This window comes from Suricata suricatta, chromosome 11 (assembly GCF_006229205.1).
Source record: "Suricata suricatta isolate VVHF042 chromosome 11, meerkat_22Aug2017_6uvM2_HiC, whole genome shotgun sequence".
Taxonomy (NCBI): domain Eukaryota; kingdom Metazoa; phylum Chordata; class Mammalia; order Carnivora; family Herpestidae; genus Suricata; species Suricata suricatta.
The window spans coordinates 73,003,278-73,029,256 of record NC_043710.1 but is presented as its reverse complement, the minus strand read 5'-3'; the positions used below and the strand labels follow the sequence as shown (position 1 = coordinate 73,029,256).

The following is a 25,979-nucleotide window of genomic DNA, read 5'->3' as shown; positions in this document are numbered from 1 at the left end:
ACTCATGTAGTATTTGGCAATTGGACCAACCTGGGTTTGAATCCTGCTTCCTTCACTTATTAGAGAAGTCTTGGGTAAGTCAAGTAACCTGCCTGACTCTCAATTTCCTCACCTACAAAATGGGTTTAGTAACACCTATCATAAGAATTAAATAAGATAATATATATAAAATGCTTATTTCAGTGCATTGAAACACAGTAAGTACTCAATAAATGCTTACATTTTTACTACTGCTGAGACAATCTCCAGGAAAAGCTGTATCCACATGATATGGCGACTTTCAGTTGTGTGTAACCTTTGGTAAGTCTGAAATTGCTCATTTTCTGATAAATGGATATATTCATAATCATCATCATCATAATGGGGATCCAATGAAACATTGTGTATAAAAGGGATTTGAAAGATAAGAGCAAAATGAAAACATCTATGTGCTGATTTATGGCCAATAGAGTGATTTCACTAATGCGTGTCCAGGGCCGTGTCCCAATGATTGGATACCTTGAGGAAATGTGTGCTCCTCAGCAATCATGGGTACACATTCCTGTGAGAAGCAACCCTTCTGTGTGCCACTGGAAATTGGCCCACACTCTGCTGGCAAGGCCTGGACCGGTATGACCAAGGGATAAGCTTTGCCCACACTGGGTGCCCCTCTCCTCTCAGTGCCTCAAAAGTGGCACAAATGCAGCTTGCTTGGTGCATGCGCCCCCCTGACAGAGCACCAGAAACACATGGGGTCTTCATGTGGCACCACTTCGAGAAGGATGGAAGAGACTCCCATTTGGGAGTCACCTCACACCTGGTGTTATGGTCCTGGGGGTTTATTTGCATTCCTGAGTACCTATGGCATTCTACATCAGAGAAAGACACACTCATGGTGGGGGTCTAACTATACCTATCCAGTCTTCACTGATGGTCATAATTGCTTTTCTGAGAAAGACCACTAAAGTCCTAAATCAATCTAAAATTTGTTGGACTGGGGTGCCTGGATAGCTCAGTCAGTTAAACCTCCGACTTCTACTCAACTCATGTTCTCGTGTTCCATGGGTTAGAGCCCACGACCCACGTTGGACTCTGTGCTGACAGCTCAGAGCCTGAAGCCTGCTTCAGATTCTGTGTCTCCCTCTCTCTTGCCCCTCCCCTCACTTGTGTGCTTTCTCTCTCCCTCTCAAAAATAAATATTAAAAAAAATTTTTTTAATATTCTATTCCATTGGTCCATGTGTCTGTTTTTGTGCCAATACCATATTGTCTTGATGGTGACAGTTTTGTAGTAGAGGCTAAAGTCTGGGATTGTGATGCCTCCCGTTTTGGTTTTCTTCTTCAATATTACTTTGGCCAAATCATGGAAAGAGCCTAAATGTCCATCACCTGATGAATGGATCAAGAAGATGTGGTATATATATATACAATGGAGTATTACATGGCAGTGAGAAAGAATGAAATCTGGCCATTTGTAGCAAAGTGGGTGGACCTCGAGGGTGTCATGCTAAGTGAAATAAGTCAGGCGGAGGACAGATACCATATGTTTGCACTCATAGGTCTCACAGGACAAACCTAACAGAGGACCATAGGGAGGGGAAGGGGGAAAGAGAGCTGGGGAGAGTGAGGGACACAAGTCATGAGAGACTATTGAATACTGAAAATGAATCATGAACTGAAGGGAGAGGGGAAGAGAGGGAAGGGGGTGATGGTCATGGTGGGGGGCATTTGTGGGGAGAAGTACTGGAAACCAATTTGACAATAAACTATTATATAATTTTTCTTTTAAATAAAATTTGTTGGACTATTATGATCTTGGGAGGAATGAATCAGGAAGTGTCTAAAAAACACTTTTATTTTTAATGATAAGGCTAGAAAAGAATGCATATTTTTAAACAGTAAACTTGGGCACAGTTACAGATAGGTGCACGTGCATGCATGTTCTAAAATCCTTATTTGTAACTCATCACCACTTCAACTGCACATGTCTTGCTGTACTGGTAAGGGTGAATGTCTTCTGACTTGGGGCCTGATAGGTGGCAAAGAACAAAGGTGTGCCTGTTGCCTGCCCTGTGCCCTTTGGAACTCCAGAAACACAGGCCTGTCCCTGAAAATGCAGAAAATGAGTGGATGGGCCTTGTGATCTCCTGGGGGAAGTACTGTTGGGCTTGCCTCTGATGGAGTCACTCCTTTGGGTCATTGTACAGAGTAGACCCAGACCAGGGCTCTTTAAAGGGCAACCCACCCCACCCTTGGCAGGACCAACACCTTTTTTCTGGAGTTCAATTAAGAAACACAGCTCAAGAGAAGGAATGTCCCCACTGGGGTTGACTCTTTCAGGGTGGCGAGCTTGCATGCCAATGTTGATAGCGAGGGGGCAGGGAAGGTGGATGGGGCATTTAATAATTTATCACGCTAGCTGTCCTGGTGCCTTTTTTAATATTAAGAAGCCCTGTGTAAAGTCATACTATTTATACAAATCACCCATTTAAAAATGGGAACAGAGGGATGCCTGGGTGGCTGAGTTGGTTAAGCATCCAACTTTGACTTAGGTTATGATCTCGCAGTTCATGAGTTCAAGCCCCATGTCAGGCCCTGTGCTGACAGCTCAGAGCCTGGAGCCTGTTTCGAATTCTGTGTCTCCCTCCCTCTCTCTGCCCCTTTCCTGCTCATACTCTGTCTCTCTCTCTCTCTCTCTCTCTCTCTCTTAGAAAATAAACATTAAGAAATTTTTAAAATAATAAAAAAATGAAAATGGGAACAGAAAAAAAAAAGGGAACCAATTTCAGAAAATCCTCTAGATTAGCCTTGTGCCTAAAGATCTGGTTTTCATAATGGAGTCAGGTTCGGTGACTCCCAGGTGAAAGTAGGGAAGGAAAACAGGAAAAGCTTATCTGCTCGCCAGGTCAGGCAGCCCAGGGCATCAGACAGGCCCCGTAGGTTCGGAGATGGCCACGTTCGGGGCCTCCTGAGCTCAAACCAGGCCTTCCACCCTTTGCATTCCTCTCATGTATGGAGTTTCTCTTTGGCTTGAATTTTTTTTTAATGTTTATTTATTTATTTTGAGAGAGAGAGAGAGAGAGAGAGAGAGAGAGAGACAGGGCAAAGAAAGAGAGAGAATCCCAAGTAGTCTCCGCGCTGTCAGCACAGAGCCTGACTCAGGGATTGATCCCACAAACCATGTGCTCATGAGATTAAGAGTCAGACACTCAGCTGACTGAGTCCCCCAGGCACCCTTTGCTTGAGTAGTTTTTACGGTGTGTTCCTACTGCTCTGTGCATAGATAATCCAGGCCCTTGCAGAAGCGATGCAATACTCTGCCTGCTCATATCCGAAGCATCACATCATTCCAGTTATAATGCCCTAGCTCAGCAGGGAGGATGGGAAAGGAATTTCAGGGCAACAGATGCTGGTTAGACTGTCTTCACAATATGGATTCCCGTTTGCATGTTATCTGGTAGATTCTTCTTTGAATGAGCTAAGCACACAGCATGCTCCCTGACAACGGGAGAGCAGGAAGATGTCACCTTGGTTGAATGCAGTCAGGCTACTCTGCCCCTGCTGTCCTTTGTCAGGCCTAAGTGTGACAGTATATGTGTACGTGCTCATGTGCCCTTGGGGCTGGCAGCACATGGCTGTGATCTGTGTCATACCCAGCAGTTCCAAGTGCTTCTCTCGCGGTGGCCGGGCCTTGATCTCCACAAATTCCCCATCAGTGTATTCTCTGTAAACCACCTTCTTGTACTGAGAGCCAATCCAGTTTTCAGTGTGGTTCATAAATATATCTCCATGTCTGTAAATCAGAAGCAGCAGAAATTAAGGTCCTGGCAGGCTTGACTGCTCCTGAGTAACTCAGGGGTACGCAGGAGCACTGTTTCCCATACCTGGCTGCCATCAGAATCTCCTAGTGAAGCTCAACTTTTGCACCAGGCTCTCTTGGAGGGGGGCCAGTAATCTGCATTTGAAAGCACCGCAAGGGGTTCTGATTGGGACCCGCCAGCACTGGCCCAGGTTTTACTTCTTGGGAACCATTGTTCCATAGCTCTGCTGGGTGCGAAATGGGGCCAACCTTAGTTGGAGACTCTGAAGAGCAGCTAGAGGTGGTAGTCCTCTTCTTGGGACTAACTAACCTCACACACATGGGCATGCTCACACTCCTCTACCCTGAATTCCTTCAGATTCCATTTGTATCATTCCATACTTCGTTCTACTTTTCTACCTTAAAGATCTCAAGAAAGACTGGGTTGTATACTGTGCATATACTCATACACAAATATAGGCATAGTTGATTCTTGGTATTCACAGGAGTCATGTTCTAGAAAGCCACCTCAAACACTGAAATAATGAACACTAAACCATTGTCCCTAGGGAAAATGCAAGGTTAGGTTTTGCAGGTGTTCAGAATGAATTGCTCCAAGATGTACCACTTTGGCATGTGGATTATGTTGAGTTGAAAGCAATCAAGACCCAAAAGATCAGGAAAAAACTTTCACTTTCCCTCTAACTGCCCAGAAGAATTTAGGTAGAGGGCCCACTCCAGGAAGGGGCTATTATAGAAGGTAACTAACTCCCTTATAGTATGAACTAGACATATTCTGTCTGTGGAGACAGAGAGGAATTTAGCAAAGCCTGTTAAAATTCTTCTCTCTGTCCCATTGTTTCTGAGTGGCCCAATCAACATCTGTTTACCTAACATTTACTCTGTTTCATCTTCCTATAAATTTCTTTTCTTCTCTTTGAAGTCCCAGACCCCTGCCCCCTTCTCCTTCCTTCAGAATGACATATATATCTCCTTTTGCCTCACGGTCTTTGGAATCTCTCATGTCTATGTAAGCAAATTTGATGTTCTCCTGTTAATCTGTCTCATGTCAATTTAATTCTTAGGCCAGCCAGAAGAATTTGAACAGTAGAGAAAAATTCACCTCCCTGGCAAAAAAAAAAAGACTGGTTCTTTAAACCTCTGGTCCCAATATTTTCATCAACAGATTAATAAATATCCTTGTTCTATGGGTGTTTCTGTTTGAAGACATCTCATTTAACATACTGCCAATTCATTAACTTTGAACTCACGGCCAATAGCACTATAAGCCATGCCTGAAGGCAGTTTATCTAACACATGTATTTCCTCTGTAAGACGCATCACAGTCTTCTTGCACTTACCCTGGGGGCCATTTTAAACAGCTAAGTCACCAATGAAAAGCACACACATGCATGCGCGCGCACACACACACACACACACACACACACACATATGCAGGCACACAAGTGGCACTGCATAGACCGCAAAGAGGATGCTTGTTTACAGTGTAAAAGCTGAAACAAGAAGGCAGAGGGCTGCTTTGTTTGTTTGACCTCAGCTGGGAACGTTCACATGGGGAGACACAAACTCTTTGCTGCTTTTTGCATACCTCTAAATGACCACAAAAGCACCATAAAAAAATTGATTTGGGTGTTACAAATAAATTTCAGTGAATAGGCAAGTTTGTAAATATGAAATCTGCAAATAATGAGGATCAAGCATAGATTTAATCCATCACCGAGATACATCATCACAAAAGATAGAAAAAAAACCTATCAGTTTTATCTACAAAATAGAGTATGTCTCCCATCCTTCCATTTCCCTCCATTAAACTATGTACACTCTAACCTAAGCCCCATATGTCACTTACCTGTATTACCTGGAGTTGTTCTAATCACTCTCCCTGCCACTCACGGTCCGCCCTGCCCTCCATCCTCTACTCCGCAGGCAGAGTGACCCTAACCTAAAAATTCCACCAAGGGAGTCTTTGTGGAAACCTGATGATGGCTTCCCACTGCCAAATTCCTCAGATTAGCTGTCATACCCCTTCCCTGTCTGCCTCTGTGACCCTCCCTCCCCCAAGCCTTGTTTCCCGTCACGGGCACCCACACACTCTATGCTCTGGTCATCCTAAACATTCTCTCTTGAGCTCCACGTGCCCTCTTCACCTCCAGCCTTCCGTGTGTTATTCCCTGTGCCAAGAACACTGTTGGCACCTCTTCAACTGGCCTATTCTTCAACTCCCAGGACAAAGATCACTTCCTCTCTGAAGCTCTCCCTAACCACCCCTCTCCCCACCTCTCCGCTAGGTGGACCCTGTGCCCTGCGCTGCTCCTCTCATAGTGATTGCCTCACTCAATATGCTTGTTCTAATGTCTGCCCCACGCGCCATGAATTCTATGTGGGGAAGGACTTCGTCTGCCCTTGTCAGTACTGTTTCACCAGTACTTTGTACAGTGCCCAGCACACAGTAGGTACTTAACAAAGGCACGTATATGCTTTCTGAGAGAATTTTTCTTCTACTTTTATTTTCCAGAAGTCCTACTGACACATGTGGTAGTAACAGAAATGCCTCCAGAGCCACACTTTACTGTTTCTCTGCTTTCTTCTTCTGCAGGAGAGTGGGATAATAATAAGGCATTTGCCTCCCAGGATTGGTGTGAGGATTATATGGGTTAAGATCTGTAAAGCTCGGTGTCAGATATGTACTGAGCACCAGGTAAGCGCATGCTCTATCACAATCTTTCTGGGATGTCATGTGATGTGCCGGGCCAAAGCTGAGCAAATGGGTCAAGTATACCATGAGAGGCTTTATCAGAAAAGGTTTATGAAAACCCTAGCAAAATGCCTGGCATGTAGTGGGTGCTCAATAAGTCCCAGGGTGGTTAAATTAAATGCATATCAGTCCACAAGCTCAGGAGTACTGGGAATACAGGCTTTTTTCTCTAGAACAACTTAATCTCTCTTTTCAAATTCTCTTCCACTGCATAAACCCTGGCATTGTGCTGATGGTCCCATTGGTTGATTTTCTGGGATCCTGAGGGCTTTGCGGTGTGCTCTTGGAAGCCCTGGGAAAGATATCTGAGGCAGAGGGTCTGGGCTAACCAGGACGATCAATGTCTTGGGGATAACCCGGATTGAGAGGTGGTTTTCAAGCCAGGTGTCTCCATGCCATGGCTTTGGCTCAAAGGGCAGAGACATAACAAGGCGGGGGTTAGAAGGAACATTTGTCCCTGGACTCTGATCCACAGAGGTGCCACAGATGTGCCACTAGGAGAACCTGTCATTTCAGTATCTACTGAATTTTTATCTACAGGTCTGTTGTACTCTGAATATGTGAACCTGCTCTCATTCTGCTTTGTTCTTAGTTACCTATGGGCAATATCCAGAGTGACAGGGCAGAGTACAGACACACCTGGCATGCTTTATCGCTCTATGTCACCTGGAGACAATCTCGGAAGACTGAAACTAGAGCTTCCCACCAGCCCAGACACATGGGATCTGATGACACAAATTACACTGAGTCTCAAGAAAGTCACGGAAGCTATATTTCTTATACTAAGAATATAAGGGCTAAGAATATACATACAACAGAATTGTCATACAACTATTTCTTTAGTTATAGCAACCTTTTAGTAAAAAAGAATCACTTTAGTAAAGGCTGAATTATGATTCATTTCACTTTCCACTGCACCAGTTTTAGTCTTTAGCTTGTATTGGCAGCTCTGGTTTTGCAGGAGAGGAGTATCTGGTTTAATAAATGGGTTGATGAGTCATGGAGTAAATTTTAAACCGCCCTGCCTCTGAGGCAAATCTTTTTAAATGGAAGAGGCATTTTGTTTCTTCATTTATCCATGAGGTGATGCTGTTACACTCTCTTTCCCAAGTATCTAAACCCCGCAAACAGGCCAACAAATAAGAAAAGAAAAAAGACATGTTAAGATTAGGAACATTTGGGTATAGAGAAGTCTGTGTGTGACATGGCTAAAGAGAATTAGTATGGGGGAGGGGGCCTGATATTAAATGACAAAAAGGAACAAAGACATGGAAATTAACGTGCTTGGTGGTGAGAACACAGATTTGTCCTTCGAATGGTCTTTGTTCAATTCCAGTGCCAACGACTAGGGGTTAGTCTTAACTCTCTGCACTCAGTCTCCTGATCTGTATATGGGGACAGGGAATAAATACCCAAGTGGCAGGTTGTTGTTTAATGGAGGGTATGAATTTTGGGGTGGAGGTCTGCAGGTCAGTGCCCAGCAGATGCCCCTATACCTTTCACGACTCTACCCCAGTACATCCCAGCAGGAGGTGAAGGACATTTGGGGCGGGTGGAGGACCAGTGCTCACAAGCCTGCCCAGGCTCCAGCCCTGCTGACTCTTTGATGTTTACCGTGGGCAGACAGTGCTCTCACAGGAGGGTCAGAGCCTAGTAGAGAGACCAGCTCTTCCTACCCCAATTCCGGGATTTCTGCCAAGGTAATGCCTCCTACCCACTGTTAGGTTGTTCCCCATCCAGATGGATGCTCTTTCCCCATGCTCCTCAATCTAGAGCAGTCCATCTGCTCACCCCACTGTGCACCTCACCTCTGCCTCCCTCCCTACCATTTTGTCTTCACAGTTCTGAGTCACTGGGATCTGCCTCTTTCCCTAACTCTTTCACCCTGGGCGCTCACTCAAAGGCACATGCATTCTTGGGACAGCCACACTTGGAACCGGCCACTGTGAGCGGGGATGCATGGAGCTTTCTGGCATGGGGGCGACCAAAATGATTTCCTTCAGACTCCTCTCCCAGGATGCAGATCAGCAGCTTCCCTCCTCTTTTGTGCTCCTAGTAAAAGTCTCTGTCTGCCAGAATTGTGCAGACAAAACCAGGGCGATGTTTAGGTTTTCACATTGGCTAAACGTCTACAGAGTGCGTGCAATCCCACCCAAGAGACTTGACGGCTTGGCCCGTGGTACCTTTCCCCTCCTGCGTCCAAGTGCTGCTTTTCGAACTCCCAGTTTTTGTTAGGGGCATAATCCCATTCTACCTCTTCAGCGGCGATGTAAAAGGTTCTTATCATCCCGTACGGCTGCTCAGAAGGGTCCTTGTTGCCACAGCTGTTGACCTCATATATCTGATTCATGCCTCTCACGAAGTGGTGCATGGTGGAGCAAAACACCCTGAAAATACCTGAAACAGAAATGGCTTGGCATTGTGTGCGGCGTTGGTGTGCTCGCAAGTTACAGCATCTTATTCCCAAATAAATAAGTGATGAGGTGAATTTTTAAAATATCGACTTCATATAGTGTGTTAAAGCCAGACTCCAAGGGAAATAAATTACTTTGAATATATTTATTTACCAGGAGAAAGCCATTTGAAATTCATTGGTAATGGAAAATTAAAACTTGTGAAGTTGCTGCCAAGAAATGATTCTCTGGGCCTGCCCTATTGCATACACCTATTAGAAGACAGTTGCTCCTGGAAAGTCACTGACGGCTGTGATTATCTTAGCCCTGTCCAGTTTAAAATGAACTAATTACCTGTAACTTTAATATTCTAAACCAAGTTCAAGTAGGGCACATTTCTGAAATCATGTATTATGCCCTAAAAAAATTCATAAACTATATAAAGTGCTATATACAGGTAAGATATTATTATTAAAGCCATGTGTATCTTTACTCCATTAGGCCTCTGAGCAAAGGAGGTTCTCATTACCAGTGATAGGTCTTCATTATGCCAGATGAAAAGAAAAGAAATCAACTAGATTTCCCTACATAATGCCAACAAGAGGAATTGGCATCATCATACAAAATGTATCTATCATACATGTATGTATGGCATGATACAAAATATGAGGAGGGGAAATGAATAGACAATAGGAAAAAGACAGTCTCTTCATCGAATGGTGTTGGGAAAACTGGGAAAGCTCCATGCAAAAGAATGAAACTGGACCACTATCTTCCACCATACATAAAAGTAAACTCAAAATGGATTAAAGATTTAAATATGAGATCTGAGCCCATAAAAATCCTTGGAGAGAGCACAGGCAGTAATCTTTCTGACATCAGCCATAACAACATTTTTTTCTAGATCTGTCTCCTGAGGGAAAGGATATAAAAGCAAAAATAACTACCGGGACTACATTAAAATAAGAAGTTTCTGCTACAGTGAAAGAAGCAATCAACAAAACTTAAAGGCAACCTATTGAATAGGAGAAGATATTTGCAAATGACATATCCAATAAAGTGTTAGTATCTAAAATATATAAAGAACTGATGCAACTCAATATTCAAAAACTAAATGATCCAATTAAAAAATAGGCAGAATTCATGTATAGATATTTCTCCAAAGAAGACATATGGATTACAGATGCATGAAAAGATGCTTAACAAACTCATTGATTTGTGTATGGCAAATATCAACAAGCTTTCGTATATCAGTCATATCTCAATAAAGTGGTTTAAAAAAAAAAACAAAGAAAAAAATTGAGTCAAAGCCTAGGGTTGCCTATTTTGCCCCAAATGGTCAAGTTGTTAAGCAGTCACAGATTTATACTCACCACAAAACACAAATCAGAAAATATTGTCGTAGCCTCTTTAGAAGCTTGTAGGGCACATGTGGAATACCCAAGGCACTAGAATAATTAACCAAGTCTCTAAAATTATCCCAGCCAACTGCACCTTTGAATGCCTGTTTCTGTGGATTAAAATTGGCTTCTCTCCCATCTTTGGTCTTGAAGAGCATATTTAAAAAACAAAAACAAAAACAAAAATAATTATGCTCAAAGCCTCCCTTGGTTTGGGTGATTCATAATTGATCAATTATACTAACATAGAAAGGTTAAATACTCAAAGTCTGTAAGGCTAAGATTATGGAACTCCTAATTTCAGGCAGTTCTTGGATGAAAGTTTTGAAGCACAAGTCCTAAGTGTTTAACCAATGACACTGAGAGGCATCTAAACTGCACTTCCAGTGTGAAACAAAGAGGTCGACATCAATTCATAAGGGAGACAGAATCAGCAAGTATTCATCTTGGGTAATATATTGGTTTCTCTTGAAAACTAATGAAAAAGTTCGATTGGAGAAACATTTTGAATGCCCACGGCATTGGCTATCCTTATTTTTCAAATGAGCCATGTATTGTTCTGTATCTTTTATAAAAATGCCCCAAGTATCCAATTAGCTTGGGAATCTCCAAGAGAGGGGATGAGTACTGGCACTTCAACGGGCCCTCCGTGGACTTCGGACCCAGTGCAGCTTACCCTCTAGGAAACATGTGGTGCCCAATAGAATGAAAATGGAGAAGTCCCTTAATAACTTATCAAAATTTACTATCAGTCTCTACAGAAGGGAAACCAGGTCACGTCTATCACTTGGAAGCATCCACTGGGCTGTCCATACCTGGGAGAGGCTTCAGAGCAGCAACTAAAATGTTAGTTAGTGCTTCAGAAGAACAAGAAATATTCTCTTTCTTGGGGTTGAATTATTCCTGGGAATGAATCAAGAGCATTCTCCTAAAATTTGGGTGGCAAGATCATTTAGAGGACTTCCTCATTGTGTCATTTTAGATGCTTCCCCTCTGTCCTTTATACTGTGTGTTTGGAATAAAATAGTTAAGATTATCTGATTGTAACCCAAACTGCATGTCTTAATATATTGCCCTGAAGTGCCCAAATTCAACCAATTTACTCCAGGGGAGGACTTAGGGTATATGCTTGAAGATAGGAATTTGGTCACCTGAGATGGCCCTGCCAAGTTTACCTGCATGGTCTGGCTGCATGAACACGGTTGTGGAGGTATGAGGAAACAGGGCCAAGGTGTCACGGTGAGTCCCTCGTACGTGGATGGTGTTCCCTTGAAAATGGACTCCATGCATATCAGTGTCAGTGCCCATTCCAATCATATGCCAGGAAACTCTATCTTTTTTGCACATGCTTAGTCCTGGCTGGTTGCCATACATATAGCCGTTAATAGCTAAATGAAAGGAAAAAGATAGTCAGAGCCTACTATGGTTTTGTAGATACAGGAAACACACCGTTTTAGTTGAGGATTATCAGTGTGCGGGGGTAGTTGTTCAACTGGTTAAGTTCAGACTATTTACAGAAGACCCTTACTGCCAGGGAGTAAACAGTAAAGTCACACAGTGACTCAATCCAAAAGGAAGACTAAGAGGAACAATGAATAATGAAAATATACTAAGATTGTGAAAATATTATGTATAGCGATGTATACACAAGGGCACAAATCCTAAGAACAAATAAATAATAAATAAATAAGGAATAAATCAGGTTGGTTTCTGGCATATTTTTTTCTGACAAAATTGTTTGACAGTGTAATATGATATCCTTCATTTCACATTTTAGTTTTGCAGATTAGAAAGAGCATCATCCTTGTGAAAATATTTATGGACTTTGTCATTTTTCCCAAATTCAGCTCTAAAACTAGTGATTTGAAAATCATTTTCTTTTGAGATTCTTATCCTGTTATCTCCCTTACGTGTCTCTTCTTTGGTTGTTAATTCACTTAATTTTGTCAATCTTTATTTACCAATGGATTTACATTTGATTCCAGAAGTTATCAGACTTCTCATTACTACTGATTTCATGGAACCTGCATCCTTTGAAAGACTCACAATTGAGTGACATTATATTTGCCTGTCTGGTGAGTGAAGAGGAATTTTGGGGGGTGAGAAGGAGAAGCATGCTAAGTTTATAAGAGGCTAGTCTTATAAATAATTCTGCCTTTTGGTAGGTTTTATTTCCCAACCTCAATAAAATAACTGAAGGGTCTTTAAATAATGATTACTTAGATATGAAGACCTTCTGTATCTCCAGAAAAATGTTTTCCTCTTTTATATCAACCTCAATCCATTGATAGTGGCTCCTTGGAGCAGTGCCTTGAAAAGAATTTAAAAACCATATTCCCACTCTGTGGGAGATTAATGCATTGCCTGAATAGCACTGTTTGAGGGGTGACTATATACAATTATGTCTGATGTGTGATGTCCTGTAGAGAGACAAAGATTCGGGTGTTGTATGGAAACCAATTTGACAATAAACTATTAAAAAAAAAAGAGGAAGCAAAGAGGCAATTCTAAAAAAAAAAAAAATAAAATAAATAAACATTAAAAAAAAAAGAGAGATAAACATTCTATTCCCGTCTCACTTCTTACTAATGCCCATAGCAGGAAAGAACTATCACACACACAGATGATCTTCTGTTATAATCCCATTGCCAGATAGAATTGCTTTTTATTTCTGTGTCTGCAGAACTAATAGTGCTTGGTAATTTTACTCAAATATCTGGGATTATTAGTAGAAAATCTAAGAAGCCTGGACACTTTGAGAACATTGCATTTTCTGAAAAAAATCTTTGATAATGCTTTTGCAAGTAAATTATGTAATTTCTGTCCATTGAATGTTAAAGAGATATGGTAAGTTGGGGTACTAATAATTTAGTCCTTGTCTGGCTGGTAAAGAATCTTCTCTTGTCTTGGAATTCTAGTTTAAATCCTTTCTTTCTAGAACATTCATTCATGCATTCATGTTTGTTTGTTTAATAATATTCTAAAATTTATTGAAAGAATGATGTCATTGCTGGTTATAGTGTCAGATAAAGGTAGTCAAGGATCATAATGAGGTCTGGTAAAGAAGTTACAATGTTCTGCCTTTTTGTATAGACTTGTCGCCTAACCTAGATATTTGACTAACCCAAGAACCACTGTAGGTATGACTCTTTTTCATCATAAAAGACACCCAAGGATAGCTCACAAGCCGTTGAAGATGCCCTCTAGGAAAGGAGGTCCACACCTTTGAATATAGACTATATAATAGGTGTAATGCAAGGCATCATATACCGTGAGAAGTACTTTCTCTTTGGTATTGTTGCCATCATTTTTCCTCATACTCCATGCAAGCAAGACTGGAAATAGAATTTCATTTATAATTAATGTAAAATTTAAATTAAAATACATTGTCTGAATTTTGTTTTAAAGATGAAGCGCTCTTTATTTCCAAAATATGAAAGTGTATATTACATTGCCAAGTCAGGATGGAGCTGGATATGACGTGGTCCATTACGTTGTTTAATATTTTCTCCTTACAGGCCTCTCTTAGGATACATTTCTTGTACAACTTAGTTTCTCCACTGAGGACTTGCGCATTCTACTTTATTCCTCCTTTTTTTTTTTTTTTTTTTTGGCTACTAGGAATGTTGGAAATAAATTTCGTTATTCAGTTATAACAAAAATTTTGTTGAAAATGGTATTGAAAATGCATTACACTATGCTTTCCGTTGGTTCAAGAGGAGACTGTTGGCATAGAGTATCCAGGACCATAGGAATGTGTACGCTGATTGCTGTGGGTCACTTGGAACCTTGGACTTTCTTGGACTTCCTTGTGGGGAAAGGAGATTAGGGTCGATTTTGTTATTCTCCTATGTTTTAAAGACAATAAATAGATGTTATCCTTGGTCCTAAAAGCAAGCAACTTAGCACATGCTATCTTACAGTGCTTGCTTTAGGCCCCTTTTTGACTGCACACTGTTGTAGTTATTTGGGATTTGACTCTCGCTCACTATTCTGTCCCCTAGGGTAACGTGCCCAAGGCTAACGAGACTCCTGTGTTAGTCACATCAATTACAAGGTGGTTTGCCATTGTTACAACTGATATAAGAAAGAGAAGGAGAATTAAGTAATTCCTTCTAAATAAGATCTGGAATAGGAATTGCTAATATTTTACACATTATCACATTAGACAGTTCTTCATGCAACTTGATAAGACACACTTTGCTGTATAATAATTATCTCTAATTATCACCTGGATTATCAGCTTCAGTGATGTTATTACGAACCCAAGGGAAGGCATTTTGTCAACAATTTTCTACATTTATAAGGCACTGAAGTCTTTGATGGTTCATATTTTGTGTTGCTTCATCTAAGGCTGATGAAGTATTTCAGAAACGTTAATTAAGTTGCACAACGTTCCTGGGAGATAGGAGGTTTCATCAGACCTTGTGAGATAAACTCATGAAACAATGCTCTTGACCAAGAACAAGCTCCAAGAAACCAAAATCAAGATAGTCAAAATATTCCAAACATTTTCACATCAAATCCCTTATAAAAATGAAAGACATTTTTCATACCATGCATTCGGTTGGAATTCACAAAATCTTTGTCTTCTTTGTCAACACTGAAGGGACGCCATGTAAATCTCTGAATGTTTTCATCAAGATACCCGCTCAGATTCTCATCAAACACTGTAAATAGTAGATAAAATTCCTTGTCTATTCCTTTCTGCAGAGAAAAAGACATAATTGCATAAAAAGTACAGCTTGGAGGAATTCTAATCTCTACTTCACTTTCAGTGTGAACACAAAGTAAATTAGGACCAACATCAGCTGGGTCATTTTGGAAATCAGGATTCTGAGCATGATTTTGATCAGTTCATTTTACACCCTAATGTTTCATCTTTCTGTTTATATCCTTCTCCCTTCCCATGAGACTTGCTCAGAGGAAATAGGTCCTTGCTCAAGAGCTTTTCAGTCTGGTGATCACTATCTTCTTCTCCTCCCCAGGGTCTCCATGCCCTGGGTGCTCTTGCTCTCTCTTGGTCTCTCTCTCTTTCTCTCTCTCTCTGACTTCATCTCCTTGTACTCACCCCTCATTTACTCCAGCAACCCTGCCCTTTGGTGTTCTGTGAACACACCAACTTCATTCCTGCCTCAGGGACTTTTCATGTGCTGTTCCCATTGCCTAGAAGGTTCTCTCGGGTCTTGCCCGGCTCACTCCCTTACTCCATTGAGTTCTATGCACAAATGTCACCTCCTCAAGTGCCTTTTCCTAACCACCTAGTGTCCACCCTGTCTGAAAACTGACTTCACTAACCCCAACCCCTAACTCACTCTTATTTATAGCACTTAACTCCACCTGAAGTTATATTTCATTTGTGAACTTTAATTTTTTAATGTTATCCCACTACATTGTAGCTTTATGAAGGTAGGGAACATTTGTATTCCTGTCTTTGTCCCAAGCTTTAACAAAAATGCTTAGAAAGGATCCTGGGTGGCTTAGCTCATGAGTTCAAGCTCTGTGATGGGCTCTGTGCCAATAGCATGCAGCCTGCTTGGGACTCTGTGTCTCCCTCTCTCTCTCTCTGCCCCTCCCCTGCTCCATCTCTCTCTCAAAATAAATAAATAAACTTAATAAAATAAAATAAAACAAAATAATGTCTGGAAAAGCAGGCACTCTACATGTTTTTGAGTGAACTAATAAATTCACATAACCCATCAGACTTTGCTAAACTATGTTAACATAAGTTGAAATGGAGGGGACCATAGATTACTTCCCACTGTGTATATTCCTAATCTATCTGTCCAAGCATGTCACACATTCTGCATTGCCAAAATATGCTTTTCTTTAAAGCTGAACCAGAGAGGTTACTGTATTTTGTGTCCCTCAACCATCTTCCTATGTCTAATGTGCTCCCCTCCAACCCACCCTTTACCCCACTGCCTGCTCTGGAGGGATCCCCATCACTGCCACTGATCAGGTCTCTCTCCTTATGAAACTGGACAATGCAAACTAAACTCATAGTAATCTGGTTCTTTCTTCCCTCATCTCTTGGCCCTTCCCTCCTGGCACTTTGAAATGAGGCCAAGCCCCTTGCCGCAATCTGAACTTGCTGTGTTCTGGAAAGAGATGCAGTTGTATTCTCTACCTACCTATCTACGAAAGACTTAAAGTTTTACCTGTAGAGGGCCTGGTTTAGTATGTGTTTCATAAGTAGTTTTTGCATTGAAAATAACTTTCTGTCTGGCCAAATGGATTTCTCTCAGCCAAATCCCAAGTAGGGGGTATTTCCGGTTACTGTTAATTTTTTCATGAGCTTTGCATAAATGAGTTGGCTGTGAGTGGTGTTTGGCTCAGGCAACAATGCCCCATATACCATAAGGAGCTTCTAGAAAGCATTCAAACTACCATTAAATAGACGAAATTGGGGTAAAATCAGAGCCACCTTACAGAAGTTTTCTGGCATTCAATTTCTTGGGCTCAGGTATTTAGCTATAGGAAGCAGGTTGGTGTCTTGAGAAAAAAAAACAAAGTTGGAAGCTCAAAATCCTATGTTCTATTGCTGAGTTTCACTACTTACTAGGTGTGCTTCATAGGATGTCACTCAATGTCTTGAGCCTCAGTTTCTTCAGCTTTAAAATGGGGATAGTTAGGGCACCTGGGTGACTAAGTCAGTCAAGTTGCCAACTCTTGATTTCAGCACAGGTTGTGATCTCACAGTTGTGAGATCGAGCCCTGTTTTGGGCTATGGGCTGAATGGGGAGCCTGCTTGAGATTCAATCTCTCCCCCTTTCTCTGCCCCTCCCCTGCTCATGTATGCATGCAATCTCTGTCTCTCGAGATAAATAAATAAACATTTTAATTAAACATAGGGATAGTCATTCTGCTTTGCTTTATATGATTGTTACAGTACAGTGCAACTATTCAGTCTTATTGCACTTGCTTTACTGAGGGCCAATACCAAGGGCCAGGGACACAGACTGTAATAAACATTTCTAGGATTGGAACTTTGTGCAGGGACATGAAAGTCTGAGGTGGACCAAGACACCTTGTGTCCTCTACCTAGAAAGTCCCTTGAATCCAGAAGTGGCTGCTTACAATGCCAAACATCATAAAATATACCATTTAAATAAATAGTCTTGCTATTTCTGACTGGTGAAGTAAATCACACTGGTTACATGATTAGATTTTCCTCTTTTCATCAATGTGTTTAATATCATGTAGACATAGCTTAAAATGTGATGCTTTGCTACGCTAGTCAGTGCAACCAGGGGAGCCTCAAAGTTGGGACTTGCAAGAATTTATCTACATGCTTTCTTGTGCCTTCAACCACGATGATTAATTTCCGGCTTCCAGCGGCGAGTCGCAGTGGCTCTCAGCCTTGGCTGCGCATTGGAAAGCACCTGCAGATTTGGTTTAATTGATCTGGAGTCCCTGAATAAAAGATGTTTAAAAGGTCCCCCATTTGGCCAAGTCTGAGGAAACTTGTCCAACAAAAAAGGATCCCAATTCACATTTCATGTGGACCTCTGAAGATTCTATAATTAAAGCAAGCACAGGGAAAGGGACCCACTGAATCCATCCACAGCAAGCAGAAATCCTGGGTTTCTAGGTGGACATCTGTAACTTTCAGAGCTTAACTTTATATTAAAATTACATTAAATTTAAATTCAGATATTAAATTTACAAAAAGTAAAATAAAATACTCATGATGTAGAGATCAATATTAAGAAGGAGGAAGAAGAAACACTCTTTGTACCTGACCCTTCATTACAATCTAATCCCTGGCCATATTCCTGGTGTCTCCCACATACAAGCCTGAGAACTTGGTGATCTTTGATGGCCTACCTGTGTCCCATCAGCATTGAGAACGCCCTTTTTACAGATGAGCAAGGGCCCCACAAGGCCAGAGCTGGTGTCCTGAATTGGCTTAACCGCTGAGAAGTAAAGGTAGGTCAGACAGGGGGGATCGCCGGCCGTCGGGCTTACACTTTCAGGCACTGTCCATTTGTATGTGAAGGTTTCACCTGGCTTAACATGTGCCCCTGGTTTCAGAAATCCTGAGGAGGTAAATGAAAGTTAATCAAAGCCAGAGCCAAAAACATTAAACTTGTCAGACTGGGTCCTCCAGCCCTGGGGTCTCTCTCTGATGATGTATTTTGTGGGACAGCTGTTCTCATGAATGTATCCTACCAGGGAGGCCACTGCCACAGTTCACTGTTTTATGAGATAGAAACTTAGATCAAAGAGTGATCTTCAGAGACTATATTTAGTATCTTCATAGATGTTACATCTTACTCAAATACTAGGTTTAGCAAATATTAAAAGAGTGATAAGTGCCTATTTAACAATCACATTTAAATCCATAAAATATCAGAGTGCCTTTATATGTGGAATATATTAAAGTCAGCACTGAGGAGGATATCCCAAAAAGTTAAGAAAGAGACCTATCTTTAAAGAGTTTGAAATCTGGAGGCACTTGAGTGGATCAGTTGGTTAAGCATCTGACTTTTGATTTTGGCTCAGGTCATGACATGATCTCACACACAGATAAGGGCTCTGTGCTGACAGCAGGGAACCTACTTGGGATTCTCTCTCTCTTTCTCTCTCTCAAAAAGAAATAAACACTAAAAAACAAAATGCAAAAAACAAATCCTAAAAAAATAGAGTTTGAAATATAAAAGTTTGAACTAAGAAACAACCCAAAATAACCGTGACAAGGCTGATGAGTAGCAAATCTGGAATTCAAACTCAGGCTGTCTGATTCCTGAGACTTGGTATTCAGTCTGCATGCTATATTGCCAAATGAACATGCTGAGTCTCTTCAGCTAGACTGAGATTAGAAACTCTCTGTATCTTGTTCAGAGTTTTGCACAAAGATGCCCAATATGTCTACTAAACTAAACAATAGAATATATAGACATTTGGGCTATCACCAGTGTTGTTTCAGTGCACACACGTGCACGTGTGCACACACACACACACACACACACACATACACACATAGTGTTTGTGAGCATTTTGACCAAAGAAGTGCAGGTACAAGAGATGATGCTCCTGGTGGAGAGAGTTTTGACAGGTCTGAGGAGAGGGAATTCTCCCTCCATTGCTTCCTTCTCAGTTCCCTCACCATCACCTCAAACCAGCTCTGGACTGGGCTTAGCCCCATCATTAGACATGAAGAAGTATCCCAGAACTCATGATGTCTGTTGCCATAATAGGGAAGGTTCCCAAGGATATCAGGAGTTTCCCAAGAGCATATCGTGAGTGGAAGATAGTTCCTGCAGCCACTGGGCAGAAACTGCCTTTCTTATATGTAGAGTCTCTACTACCTCTTCTGTGATGGGGAGAGGCCATATATGATGGTAAGCATGCAAGATTGGTTTTAAATAAATATTTGTCAACAGAGACAGAGCAAAGACCATGTGTAAGATTTTGATGTCAACCAAACATTGGAAATAAGATTTTCTCCTCAGCCTTCACCCACAGAATCCCCTGCAACCCATGGCTGAAAAGCTCTCCATCTTAGGGAAGCAGGGGTGACTGTGAACGTAGCTCACTTTGAGATTTATTACATTACTGAGGGAGAAGGAAAGGCATCAACATCTCCTAAGTGCCTACTGTGGGGCAGACTCTGCCCTGAATTCTCTCCAGCTCCTTCTGAAACCTGCCTCAGTAGGGGAGAAGAATAAAGTTCAGCAAGCTTAAATGATTGCACAAGCTCACAGGGCCGATAAGAAAAGGGACCAAGAGCTGAACCAAATCTATCCAGTTCTACGTCCTCTTGTTCACTCATCCTCTTTCCCCCAGAGGCCAGGCTGAGACTCACCATCTATGTTTGGGGCTGCATCAGAGGCCTTGTCATAGATGATGCCATGAGGCAAAATACTGTAGACTTTGTCGGCTTTGTTGGCAAAGGTCACTAACAGGGTATCACCCACCTCTGCCCTGATGACAGGACCTGAAAAATATCAAGAGGATGAGGGAGAAGAGGATGAAAAGAGGCAGACAGAAGTGAGTATAGGCAGGAGAGGAAGAGTCATTTCATGTAGACATATATGCCCCACTAAAGCATCTCCCCCCATTCAAAACATGACAGATGGTTTTATTCTACCAAGAATTCCAAGATGGGCTTCTGCCTCAGAGAGTCTCTTTCTTCGAGTAAAAGTTGCATCAACATACTCCATATACTGAGCCTTCCAATATTTTCCTCCAATTCTGTTGTCCCCTTGTGTGAAGTAGAGCTCGGAGTCACTGTGTAAAGAATAGGAACCTGACTGAGAGCACATCTCTACATATGCACCAGATGCCTTAATTATGGAGCTTCCTTATCCTTAGCTCATCCGCCCACCCATCTCCCCAGGAAAGATGGCCTGGTCTTCAACTAAGTTCCCAGGAATAATTAGGCAGCTTTAAAGTCTCCAGGGGGCTGGATGATGGTCAAGCGCATTCCTCTGTCAGCCGCTGTACTTTCTTCCCCAGAGGTCCAATGACTGAAGAATGTACCGGGGGAACTCCTTACCTACCAGCGTTGGAGTCCCGGAATGGTGTGCTACAAAGTAAAGAGCTAACTGGTTTCTTTGCGGAGTAAGTACCCCTCTATCTCTCTCTGATGTCAATATGAATAGTCTCTGCATATAGTAAGCTCTTTCATATCTGGCCTGATTAAGGAATGGAGTGTCTAGTGAATCAAATAGCTTCGTCAGTGGAGTTATCATATGGACTATATACATGAAAAACCAAATTCCAAATGTGAAATACAATAACTTAAATTCTGACTACCACTGTCCTACATTCCTTATTTCTGCTGCTGATGCCTTCACTCTTGGAGTCACACAGGCTCCTTCTTCCATTAGCTCACTTGGGGTTTCCCTCAGCATACACACTACTGTGATATTAATCTCCAAGAGGGTAATATCCACAGTCATTTACCCGCTCCAACATCTTCCCTCCATGCAACTGCTGATCAAATCAAGGTCACAAAGATTAAAGGCCCTCTGCAATTGAGATCCAATTTACCCAGCTCTCTCCCTATGGTTCTATGCAAATATTTGCTCCAGTCACTCTGATCTAAATAACCTCTGTATCTAAAATTTCTCTCTTTAGGGGCACCTGGGTGGCTCAGTTGGTTAAGTTTCTGACTTTGCTCAGGTCATAATCTTACAGTTCATGGGTTCAAGCCCCACGTTGGGCTCTGTGCTGACAGTTCAGAGCCTGCTTCGGATTCTGTGTCTCCCTCTCTCTTTGCCCCTTCCTTGATCACTCATGTTCTCTGTCTCTCTCTTTGTCTCTCTCATTCTCTCTCTCTCTCAAATAAACATTAAAAAACAATATAAAATTTCTCTCTTTACTATTCACTTTCATAAATTCTATCATTCTAGGACTCTACTTGAGTTCCACGGACTCTGTGAAGTGTTTCCTGGCTATCTCAGTGCTCTCTGAATGCCCAGAGAACTCACTTGCTTGGACAACTCATCTTAATCTCATTTGTAACTTGCAAAGTTACTTCTCTTCTGTGCATGCAGCTTCTTTCTGCCCTGAGGGTGGGAAGACTGTCTTAGGAACCTCCCTGCAACCCATATGTCGCTTTTTATGTTGTGTTTTCATATATCACATTAAATATCAGCTAAATATGATTCATTACTGTATATTTCATAAGGTGCTTCAGAATTCTGGAAGGCTCCTAAGACAAAATTCTCAATGTTAATGCTCATTCTGCTTATGGGGAAATACTGGTCAAAAGAGTGTTGATGTCAAACATGTTCATAGATGGTTCGCACAAATTCTTTAAGCTGGGTCAAGTGCCTTGGTTTGTTTGAAGAATGAATGAATAAATGAATGAATGAATGAATGAATGAAATTTACGATGAAAGAAAAAAGAAAAAAATCACAAAGAGAATTTTAAAAACATTTCCTGGAACATAAAAGAAATCATAGGGTAGTAAAAATCATTCTTGTATCATACCTTACATTTTAAAATGCTTTCACAGACATCATTACACAGAATTCTATAATAACAAGCCACAGGAGTTCACAGCCACTTAATGAATTGTTAGATTCAACTTGAAAAATACTTCATGCTATGGGAGTGAAAATGATTAATAATGACTCAGGAGTCAGGGGAGGCTTCACCTAGGAAGTGACATAGAATTTGAAGAAAAAGTAACATTTTGCTGGATAGGTAGGACAAGGACATTCTGGATAGAGAAGTATAACTTATCAGGCTGTCCTTGAACCAAAAAGGATAATTCTCCTTGGCCAGTTCACCTCCATTGAGAGAGGGCCCTGACTTCTTCTCTCCTCAAAACTGTCTCTTCCATCCGTGCAAAGAACTTATTCTATTTTGTCAGTGTAGTATTTCTATGTGCAAACTGCACAAGAATGAATTGATGAATGAATCTAGTGCTTTGATTTAGCCAGCAAATAATGAAACAATAAATATTCTGCCGATTCTCAGCATCATGTACATTGTGAGGCTCAGAATTCCTTACGGGGTATCATTATGCCACCCATGCCTATGTGCTCATAGGCTGCAAATACAAATGAGGTCACAGGGAGGAGTCTAACAGGTGCCTCTCTCATGAGAGTCTTAGAAACACCAGCAAAGAGTGCTTACCTGCCGGAAGCATTTAGGGGAAGGCCACTGAATTTGTTATAGCCTTGAGGAGCATAATCCCAAAGAACTTTTTCGGCTGCTATAAAGTAACGCCTTTGTTGACCCGTCATCCTGGGGTGAGGAGTGTCACCTTTGCAGTTACCAACATTGTACTGCCCCAGCATGCCAGCTGCAGAACAGAGGAGAAGCACAAACCAGGGTGTAAATGCTCATGTAGGAGATCAGACAGGAAAGAGCTGATAGCTTTGACTTCATAAACATTTAAAACTTAAAATAGGACCTTAACAAAGTAAAAAATAAAGGGTAAGTGGCAGGTTGGGAAATATTTTAATGCATAGGATGAAAGATCAATATGTAAATATATTTGACAAATAAGAAGGAAAAAAGCAAATATCCTGATGGAAAGTGGGCCAGGGACATCAACAGATTATTCACAAAATCTCTCGAAACACTAACTATAAACACATGACAAAAAAAAGTTCAGCCTTAATAGCAATCAAGCAGTAATGTTGTTCATTTATCAGATTGGTAAAGATTAGAAAAACTGGTAATTCTCAGTGTTGGCAGATGAATGGGGGGAGGGGAATATTCGTTCACACACTAATGTTGACTGAAGAGCCAAGGGGAATTTGGCAATGTATGTCCATCCATAGCTAAGAGAAAAATCAAACTCTGACCCAAGAATTCTAAATCTAAGAGTTTTCCTAAAGATATGTCAGGCAAAGTGTAACATATCTATAAACTCCAGTGTTTTAGTATGGTTCATAAAAGCAAAAAAGAAATGAGGGATACAAATGTGATGCATCGGGGTATTGGTTAGGTAAATTGTAATCTCCCTTGAAAGAACCCAGGGAAGATATGCAATGATGAAGTGGTTCTATATTCACTGTCATGGAAATATATTTCTGAGACATTACTAAGTGGGAAAAGTAAGGTAAAGGGCAGTATTAAGAGATTAGTTTCGTTTTATAAATAACATGCATTTATATACAAACGTCTAGAAAATAGTGAAGGGGAATATTCCTCAAAATGTGACACCATTATCCTAAGACAGGATTACTGCTATTAAAGATTAAATGTATTTTCTGGAGCACCTGGGTGGTTCAGTTGATTGAATATCCAACTCTTGATTTTGGCTCAGGTCATGATCTCATGGTTCGTGAGACGGAACCCTGCCTCGGGCTTTGTGCTGACAGCACAGAGGCTGCTTCAGATTTTCTTTCTTCCTCTTTCTCTGCCCCTCCCCCACTTGAGCTCTCTCTCCCTTTCTCTTTCTCTCTCTCTTCCTTTCTCAAAATAAATAAATAAACTTAAAAAAATTAAATGTATTTTTAGGTTTTTTTAACAATAATTTTTTCTGAGGGTCTAGAAATTAAGGAAATATTATAGTTCAGTAGTGTACAAATATCAGCTTATGTCCACAATCACTGGCCAAGCTTAGCAAACTTATTAGCCTCAAATGGCTGCTAATACCTTGATTTTAAAACTAGTTTCTTCCCAGATATAACATTTAAGAATAGGCATCTTATGGTAAGAATTCTTAATATCTATCCTCTTAGGGGGGCGCCTGGGTGGCTCAGTTGGTTAAGCCTCCAACTTTGGCTCAGGTCAGATCTCACGTTTGTGGGTTTGAGCCCCGCGTCAGGCTCTGTGCTGACAGCTAGCTCAGAGCCTGGAGCCTGCTTCCGGTTCTGTGTCTCCTTTTCTCTCTGCCCCCTCCCCCTCTCATGCTCTGTCTCTCTCTGTATCAAAAATAAATAAAACATTAAAAAGTTTTTTTTTTAAATATCTATCCTCTTAGGAAATTTCAGGTTCACTATTGACCACAGTCACCTTGCTGTACATTAGGTCTCCAGAACTCATTTGTCTTGCATAACTGAAACTTTGTACTCTTTGAGATGGTAAGTGTTCTTAGCACACACATAGACACACACACACACACACACACACACACATACATGTGTCCATGCACACACACGTATTAACTATGTATGGTCACGAATATATTAACCAGCTTGAGTATGGTGATCAGTTCATAATGTATGCATATATCAAAACATCAAGTTGCATACCTTAAATAAATACCATTCCTATGCATCAATTATACCTCAATGAAATTGAGAGAAAATAAGAAGAGCAATCTTGTCTTAATACTGTGTCTTCCGAGAACAGTATCTGGTACATACTAACTGATTAGTTCCATATTTATTGAGTTGAATTGAATTAGAATAATCCAGCTGACTAATGGCTAAGATTAGCTGCTTAAGGCTGACAGTAGCAAGATAAGGTGGCCGGGAACAAAAATATGGTATCAAAGCCTGCCTTGGACAGTCGCATCCCTGTACCTGCTGGTGACTATGTGTAGTTTATCAGGAGCCCACTTAAATTATACATTATTTCTTCTGTGTCTCTTCCACTGACACTTTTTTCCCTATTTTGTTTTCACCATCTTAGACCAGATCTTTTCTATGTCCTAACTCTACTGTTGCCATGCTTGCTAACTAATATCCAGGGGCCAGAATCTCTCCATCAAATCCTTTCTGTGCACAGGTATCATATTTACCTTCCTAAACTGCTCCACTGATTGTGTCACTGATGTCCCAAAGGATCTGGAAGGACTCACCATGGCCTTTCAGACACAGCCCTGTTTCCTTCGTTTTGCCACTCAAAGCTCCTCCCACTGGGCTCTGCCTCCATGGTCTTCTCTCTTATCACTTCTCTGGCATAAGCCTGTGGTCTATTCTGTATGGTCCCAAGGAACCAAGACTGAATCGTTCTCCAGGCATTTAAGTCAAAAAATACTGTACCTATCCTAGGATTTCACAACTATCATTGGATCTTGTCTCAATATAAGGAAGAACATTCTAATAGAGTGGCCCAGAGATAAAATGGGCTGCTACAATTACTTAAAAAAGAAGTCCCAGAAGTCCATCAAGAATTGGATGGTGAATGGGTATAGATTATCTACAAATTTCTTTCCAATGCTAAAATGTTATCATTTTATTCAGAGTTCCTCATATAGAATATGCATTCTC

At 41.2% G+C, this 25,979-nt stretch overlaps 1 protein-coding gene across 1 annotated transcript in view; it reads right to left on the bottom strand.

The window, feature by feature from the left end:
- The window catches only part of HEPHL1 (hephaestin like 1), a 78,216-nt gene that overhangs the window by 27,055 nt on the left and 25,182 nt on the right, over window positions 1-25,979 (bottom strand). The window contains exons 6-13 of the mRNA XM_029914779.1: window positions 22,945-23,113; window positions 20,443-20,582; window positions 20,158-20,289; window positions 18,177-18,388; window positions 14,903-15,053; window positions 11,522-11,734; window positions 8,737-8,950; window positions 3,632-3,771 (exon numbers count right to left, since the gene is read on the bottom strand). Coding sequence (XP_029770639.1) covers window positions 3,632-3,771; window positions 8,737-8,950; window positions 11,522-11,734; window positions 14,903-15,053; window positions 18,177-18,388; window positions 20,158-20,289; window positions 20,443-20,582; window positions 22,945-23,113 — 1,371 coding nt within the window. The remainder of the gene's footprint in view (window positions 1-3,631; window positions 3,772-8,736; window positions 8,951-11,521; window positions 11,735-14,902; window positions 15,054-18,176; window positions 18,389-20,157; window positions 20,290-20,442; window positions 20,583-22,944; window positions 23,114-25,979) is intronic.